This window comes from Colossoma macropomum, unplaced genomic scaffold (genome assembly GCF_904425465.1).
Source record: "Colossoma macropomum unplaced genomic scaffold, Colossoma_macropomum, whole genome shotgun sequence".
Lineage (NCBI taxonomy): Eukaryota > Metazoa > Chordata > Actinopteri > Characiformes > Serrasalmidae > Colossoma > Colossoma macropomum.
Genome location: NW_023494791.1, coordinates 49,579,769 through 49,587,349, shown reverse-complemented (window position 1 = coordinate 49,587,349; position 7,581 = coordinate 49,579,769). Strand labels below are relative to the sequence as shown.

At 38.8% G+C, this 7,581-nt stretch overlaps 1 protein-coding gene across 1 annotated transcript in view; it reads left to right on the top strand.

Annotated features, from left to right (window-relative positions):
- Positions 1-807, top strand: part of npas4l (neuronal PAS domain protein 4 like) — a 5,849-nt gene extending 5,042 nt beyond the window's left edge. Inside the window, exons 7-8 of the mRNA XM_036573537.1 lie at positions 1-194; positions 589-807. The exon at positions 1-194 is cut by the window's left edge and continues 840 nt beyond it. Of these exons, the coding sequence (XP_036429430.1) occupies positions 1-194; positions 589-617 (223 nt within the window). The 3' untranslated portion in view covers positions 618-807. The remainder of the gene's footprint in view (positions 195-588) is intronic.
- Positions 808-7,581: the final 6,774 nt, after the last annotated feature.

The following is a 7,581-nucleotide window of genomic DNA, read 5'->3' as shown; positions in this document are numbered from 1 at the left end:
AGTTCCCAGAATCTCGCCAGACAATGGACCTGGACTGCAGGACCTCTCTCTGGACGTTCTGGTGGACTCCGTCCCGTTAGAACCGCACTTGGCAGATGGTCATCTGTGGCCCTCTTTTTACAGACGGGACTGTCATGAAGAGAACATCGAGTTGCATCAACTCAGTCTTTACCTGCACGGCAACTTCCAGCAAGGTAACATAAACGAGCACAACATCCAAAACTTTCAAAGCAGTTAAATATCAATTTATTCAAATTATTATTAAAACTAATTAATTTGAATATATTTGACATATTTTCCTAATTATACCAATTTTAGTTGATCAGCTGAGACGAGTTTGGTGTCTGTAGTTTGCTTCATTAGTTTCAGCACTGGAGCTAATGTAGCTAACAAATCATAGAGCATAATATCCACAAGTTAGCATGGTGCTAACTGCAGCCTCAGACTGTGTGATGTTCATTAAGGTCTCTGAAACTGATATCTATAAGCATTTGAAGCCTGAGGGGCTGATTTATTACATTTTAATAACAGAAGGAAGCTGAATTGGTGACGTTCTGGTGAATAAGCGTGTTTCTCCTGATGTTTCAGACGGGTTTGCTGATGAATCCATGTACTGAACACAGTCCAGGACTGACGGTACTGACCCGGTATGGCATATTGTCATGGCAACTAGAGGCTCTTCTTCTTCTCTGGACTTGAAGAAGCTGCTGAAGACCTTCTCTCTCCGCCGCTGTGACGGATCAGGTTCATCAGGCTGGAAAAGAGGAAACGTTTAAAGCCTCTTTGCTGCCACAGCAGAATATCAGTTCTGCCCTGTGAATGTGAAGCTTCTGCGTCGCCCTCTAGTGGGCGCAGCTGCAGCTCCCTCTGCAGCTCCATGTGTTTATTACGGTACACTAGTCTGTCCATCTTCAGCCATGACTGAGCACTTAGAGTTTCATCTGCAGATTTAATGTCAAACTCAGCTGGAATCAGAAAAACACTCGTTTTAAGATTTTCAAATTGAAAAATTATGAAACTGTTGGTCAGACAATCAATGTTGGTCGGATCGATTATGAACATTCAGTGTCCCGGAGTGAAGAGGAGATTTGAGAGAGGTGGGCGGCGCTCAGGCTGACTGTGTTTTTGTTCTTTGTTTATTGTTTACAGATACTGTGATTATGTAACTTTGTTTACGTTTTTCCTGTTTAGAAGTGTTAAAGTCTCTGGGCATCAAACTCATGAAGCTGAAGAAACATATTTTACAGTGATTTTATTTTTGTAATATTAATAAAGTTAAAAGTTTCACTGTTTGTCTTTTTGTTGAAGGTTAATGGAAATATTTTGTACATTTTTCTGTCCCCTCCATAATAACTAGTACTGCTGCTACTAATAATAATAATGAAAGCTGGTCATATTAATCAGGATTGAGATCATATCTACATCCAAAAACATTTATTGTTCAAAAATTAGTTTTGGAGTAAATCATGTCATTTTTAACAATTAATCATTTTTTTGTTAATATCTCGTGTGCTATGTGGTTTTACAGGGTTAATAACGTATTAACAACATATTAAGTCAGTAAAGCCAAAACAAAAACACAATATACAAAAGTAAGAAGGAAAGGAAATTAATAATATTAATAATTAATAGACAGAAATGAGCTTTCAGAATAAAAAACATAGTTTTTTCATATTTCATAAACAGAACTGTTTACAGCGTTTGATTTAAAGTTTGATTTTAGAAGATAAACGATTAAACTGTAAGTAAATTAACCATCCAGTTACACTGCTGTACAGACATTTTTACTGACCACATGCTGAATTAACTGACCACCAGCGAGAGACGAGAGGAGCTCCGACCTTCAGACTCTTCATATAAAACAGCTCCTGATGATGAAGTGGCAGTGTTTCCATGGTGACCAGACTGCATTACTTTACTAAACTTCAGTTCTGTTTGAAGTTGTAAAGATGAAAAAGAATTTGTATTAATTATTCAACTGTAAACAAAACCTCCAGCATGCATTATTAAAAATACATAGATAAAAATAAATATAAAAATCTGAATTTGAGTTAAAATAAAAAAAACAACTAAAAATTATTAAATAAATGTTTATTAAATGTTTGAAATAAAGTTTGTTTTGTTTATCTTTATCATTACAGGGGATTAAAGTCCTAAATCAAATTTACCACTAGATGGAGCTGCTGGTTCAAAAATACACTAAAGGAACATCTGTGATGTTTATGCTCATCAAATTAATATTTACAGTTTTAATTATTTATAATACTTGTGCTGTGTTGATTCTCAGTTTGATTCTCATGGTTGATTCTCAGTTTGATGCTCAGCGTTGATTCTCAGTTTGATTCTCATGGTTGATTCTCAGTGTTGATTCTCAGTGTTGATTCTCAGTTTGACGCTCAGTGTTGATTCTCAGTTTGATTCTCAGTGTTGATTCTCAGTTTGACGCTCAGTGTTGATTCTCAGTTTGATTCTCAGTGTTGATTCTCAGTTTGATTGTCAGTTTGATTCTCAGTTTAATTCTCAGTTTGATTCTTCACCACATTTACGCTCCCAGCACATTTACACTCCCACCACCATATTTACACTCCCACCACCATATTTACACTCCCACCACCATATTTACACTCCCACCATCATGCTTCACTCCACTGTTCGACTCTGTTTGTACCAAACTCATTTTTCATGCTGCCAAGAAAGTAAAATTGTTTTTTGTCTCTTTTTTTCCGATCAAAGTTCCAGTAATGATTAGCGTCCTCTATGTTTACATTTTTAGATTAACAGCATAACAGAAGCTTGTTGCCATGGACACTTGGTGACTCCAGCTCCTCAGCTGAAACTATACATGTGAAACACTAGTGAGCTCAGCTGCTGCAGAGCTGATGTTTGTATCTTCTGCTCATTGATGTAGTTTTTAATGTAATTTTTAATGAGTTCCTCTAAAGGGATCCTCCGTCATGTGACCTGCAGAACTGGACACATTTCTCACTGTGACCACTGACATGCGGGGAATATTCCAAACACAGTGAATCTGTGGTAATATTTCTTTAACTAATACTCTCACTTTCTGATGCTGCTTGTGTTTATCTGTGACTCAGTTTCAGTTTCAAAGTGCCGACAGACTCTAATCATCACATCCTCAGATTATCACACACAGAAAACAATAAACAACCTTTGTTGTGATTTCCCAACAATTGTGCACAGAGAAAGAGAAAGATAGAGTGAGAGAGAGAGAGATACACAGAAAGAGAGACGGATAGAGGGAGAAAAAGAGAGAGAGACTGAAACAGAGAGAAGATACACAGAGACAGAGACAGATAGAGGGAGAAAGAGAGAGAGAGACTGAGACAGAGAGAGATACACAGATAGAGACAGACAGATAGAGGGAGAAAGAGAGAGAGGCTGAGACAGAGAGAGAGATACATAGAGACAGACAGATAGAGGGAGAAAGAGAGAGAGAGACTGAGACAGAGAGAGATACACAGATAGAGACAGACAGATTCATGCTGCTCAGTGAGAGACTCAGTTGAGCTCAGCAGTCGATGCTGCAGGAAAACTCAGCAGGTCAAATGCAAATGAAGTTGCTAAGCGACGCAGTTAATGACTAATTCATATGCATGAAATGCGCGTTTGGGAGCGACGTGCATTTCTCATTGCGGTTATTCTGTGGTTATTCTGAGGTTATGTTGTGATCATTTTGTGGTCATTTGTGGTCATTTTGTGGTTATTTTGTGGTCATTTTGTGGTTATTTTGTGGTCATTTGTGGTCATTCTGTGGCTATTTTGTGGTTATTCTGTGGTCATTCTGTGGTTATTTTGTGGTCATTTTGTGGTGATTCTGTGGTTATTTTGTGATCATTTTGTGGTCATTCTGTGGTTATTTTGTGGTTATTCTGTGGTCATTCTGTGGTCATTCTGTGGTTATTTTGTGGTCATTTTGAGGTTATTCTGTGGTTATTGTGTGGTCATTTTGTGGTGATTCTGTGGTTATTTTGTGGTCATTCTGTGGCTATTCTGTGGTTATTTTGTGGTTATTTTGTGGCTATTCTGTGGTTATTGTGTGGTTATTTTGTGGTCATTTTGTGGCTATTCTGTGGTTATTGTGTGGTTATTTTGTGGCTATTCTGTGGTTATTGTGTGGTTATTTTGTGGTCATTTTGTGGCTATTCTGTGGTTATTTTGTGGCTATTCTGTGGTTATTTTGTGGTTATTTTGTGGCTATTCTGTGGTTATTTTGTGGTTATTTTGTGGTTATTCTGTGGTTATTTTGTGGTTATTTTGTGGCTATTCTTTGGTTATTCTGTGGTTATTTTGTGGTTATTTTGTGGTCATTCTGTGGCTATTCTGTGGTTATTTTGTGGTTATTTTGTGGTTATTCTGTGGTTATTTTGTGGTTATTTTGTGGTTATTTTGTGGTTATTCTGTGGTTATTTTGTGGTTATTTTGTGGCTATTCTTTGGTTATTCTGTGGTTATGTTGTGGTCATTTTGTGTTTTTTTCTGTGGACATTCTGTGGTTATTCTGTGGTTATTTTTTGGTTATTCTGTGGTTATGTTGTGGTCATTTTGTGGTCATCTTTTGGTTATTCTGTGCTCAGTTTGTGGTTAGTTTGTGGTTATTTTGTGAATTCCACACATCATTAATCTGAAGGTCCAGTTTTGTGTTCAGATGTCAAGGTTTCTCTCCTCTGCAGCTTTACAGTGTATTAAACACACAGGATTAAACTGGAGCCCTAACGCTGGTCAGACTGTGTGATGGTGTAAATATGATGCGATAAAGTGGCTCTTTCTTCTGTTTTCAGTATTTATTTATGAATGAACGTGAGCTGAAGACCTTCATGATGAAATAAATGAAACCTTTAAACAGAGAACAAATCTGAGGTTTAGTGTGAATTCACAGTGATTAGATCTTCAATAAATACTGACCTGAGGGTCAGAGGTCATCATATTTATTGTGTTTATTAAAGGCTGTAGGAGGATATGATAGTGAGAAGATGATAGAGACGTTTCAGTACAAACAGACCCAGAAACAGAAACAAGCACATACTTAAATATTTAAACAATAACAAATAATGAAGATTAACAGGTCAAGATCAGATTTTTCACTAATGTGTATTTCAGAAGCAAATCTGACCTTAATTTAGGAATTTTATCTGATCTTACAGCATCTTATCTCCAGTTAGAAAATCTTAATCTACTCAATTGAAGTCGATAATCAGCTGTCGTGTCTGTTTCCTCGCAACTGACCATCCAGAAACGACTGAAATGTAAACACGTCATCAAAATAATGTTAAAATGAGTTGAGCTGCTGTTACTGATGTAAAAAAAGGTCAAACAGAACTAAAGTGTGATAAACTGTAAGTAGTGAATACTGTGAGAGCGCCCCCTGCTGTTTATCAGAGCGTCGCCGCTCCCCAGTTTCAGTCTCCATTTCCCAAACGCTTTAGCCGAGCGCGCTAACGTTACTCCTCCTAATAAACAGACACACGTTCAGCTCCGTCTCCTCATTATTCACCACCATCACTGTAATATTTCATCATCAACATTAACACACGAAGGTGATCAGAGGGGCGGTGGAGATCGAGTCTGCAGCGTCTGAGATCTTTAAAACGCAGAGTTAGAAAAGAAAATCATCTCACAGTGAAAGCAGCGTTTTACAGTAGAAATAAATGGAGCTCATTATGCTGGTAGTGAACTATGCTGCTGACACAGCTGCCTAAAAACCATAGAAACAGACCTTAAACAGAAGTGAGGACCCTGTTGGGGTTCATCCTAAAGTTAGGACAGGATTTAGGAGGTTTAGTCTAGTTAGGATGTTTGTGTGATGCTGTTTTCTTATCTGGAGTTCATGATGAGATGATGAAGTTACTGTTACTCTGGAATAGCAACTGTTCTAAATTCAGTCCCTGCTGAAGTTATCATGGAGACCAAACGCATCAGATTTCAGAGTGGAGATGTTTCTGTAATATGACACCCTGGAGCAGAGCTGGTGGTCCTAAATCCATCCTCCAGTAAAAGTATTATCACAGCAGTTGTCACCAGTCCTCCTCCTGGAGATCTACTTTCCTGCAGAGCTCCAACCCTCATCTCACATGCAGGTGATGCAGACCTTGTTTGGAATGGGGCTCGGTGGGAAGGTGGATCTCCAGGAGCTGAACTGCTGATCTAATCTGATTCTCTTCCATCACTTCTGCACCTGCTGCTGAAACTGTGCCAGTTAACTGAACATAGCAGAGTTTAAAAAAGTAGAACACAGGAGAACGCGCCTCCATTTACACCTGTAGTTTTTACAGAGTTCAGAATTCCTGAAGACCTGCAGTCAGCGGCTCCACATGCTGCAGCAGGCGACTGAGAGCGTCAGCTTATTTGTGTAAAACAGAACTATTCGCTTCATATTTACGAGGTGCTCTGTCCCCTTATTTCTCTCTCTCGCTCTCCTCCTCCCCCTCCTCCTCCTTCTCTCCCTTACATTCTCTTTTTGTCCATACTCTTGTACTCCTGAGGGCTTTTATGACCTTCTTCTCTCTCCTTCAGGCTTGTGAATGTTCCTCTTCTTCTTGATGTTGGTTGAGCATTTGATACAGTTTGCTGTGACACATTTCTCACCCGCCTCTCAGCAATTGATGTCACTGTCACAGCTCTCTCCTGCTTTACTCTGTACCTCTGCATTTCATCTGTATTCAGAAACACAAATATTCCACTGCTGCTGTAACTGGAGGTGTTCCTCAGGGATCTGTTCTTGGCCCTCTTCTTTTTATGGTTTACATCATTCACCTTGAACATATCATTCAGTCTTCAGTGTTCACTACTATTATGCTGATGACTCACAGATGTAGATGTTTAGCCTTTGGTGATGTTCATCGGGCTGGTCTGAGACGATATTCTTCATTGGCCATTTAGCTGTTCAACGTTACAATATAGCAGATGAAATAACAGTAGTTCAGCATAACACACCAGAATGAAGCAATGAATCTGTAAAATCCTTAAACTCTGCAGGCAGTCAAACTCAAACGACAACCGCTCACATCAGACTGCTTCATCAGCACCTCCTTCAAACAAACTGCCTGTTGATGTCAGAAAGAACCACAGTGATATAGTGATATATAGTGATATATACGGTGCTCGTCATTTTAACTGGTGGCGCCCCAGAATTTTTAATAGGGGTGGCTAAAAATCTTGGAGTGGAACCAAAACCAAAACACATGATTTTCAGGAATTTCAGGAAATCTATGATGCTGCTTTAGTTTATAGATGAGCTGAAATCTATGTCAATATGAGAGTTAAAGAATTCCACACTGATATACTTTGATCTCTTATTTTACAGTTAATGTCACAGATTATCTGATGAGCATTGATGCTGTCAAAACTGCCAAAAAAAAAAACACAGAGGCTTGAACCACTTCAGTGTCTGTTTTTGCATGTTATGTCCATAAGAGGGCGTTTCAGCTGCACCTGGCCCAGACCAGAACTCGCCCGGCAGTCAGCTGCGGTAGTGCTGCTCTTTTCACAGTTAAATATTGATTTTAACTGTCAGCTAAGCTAATAAGGCAGTAAATAAACATGCTGTCTCACCATTAGAACAGCT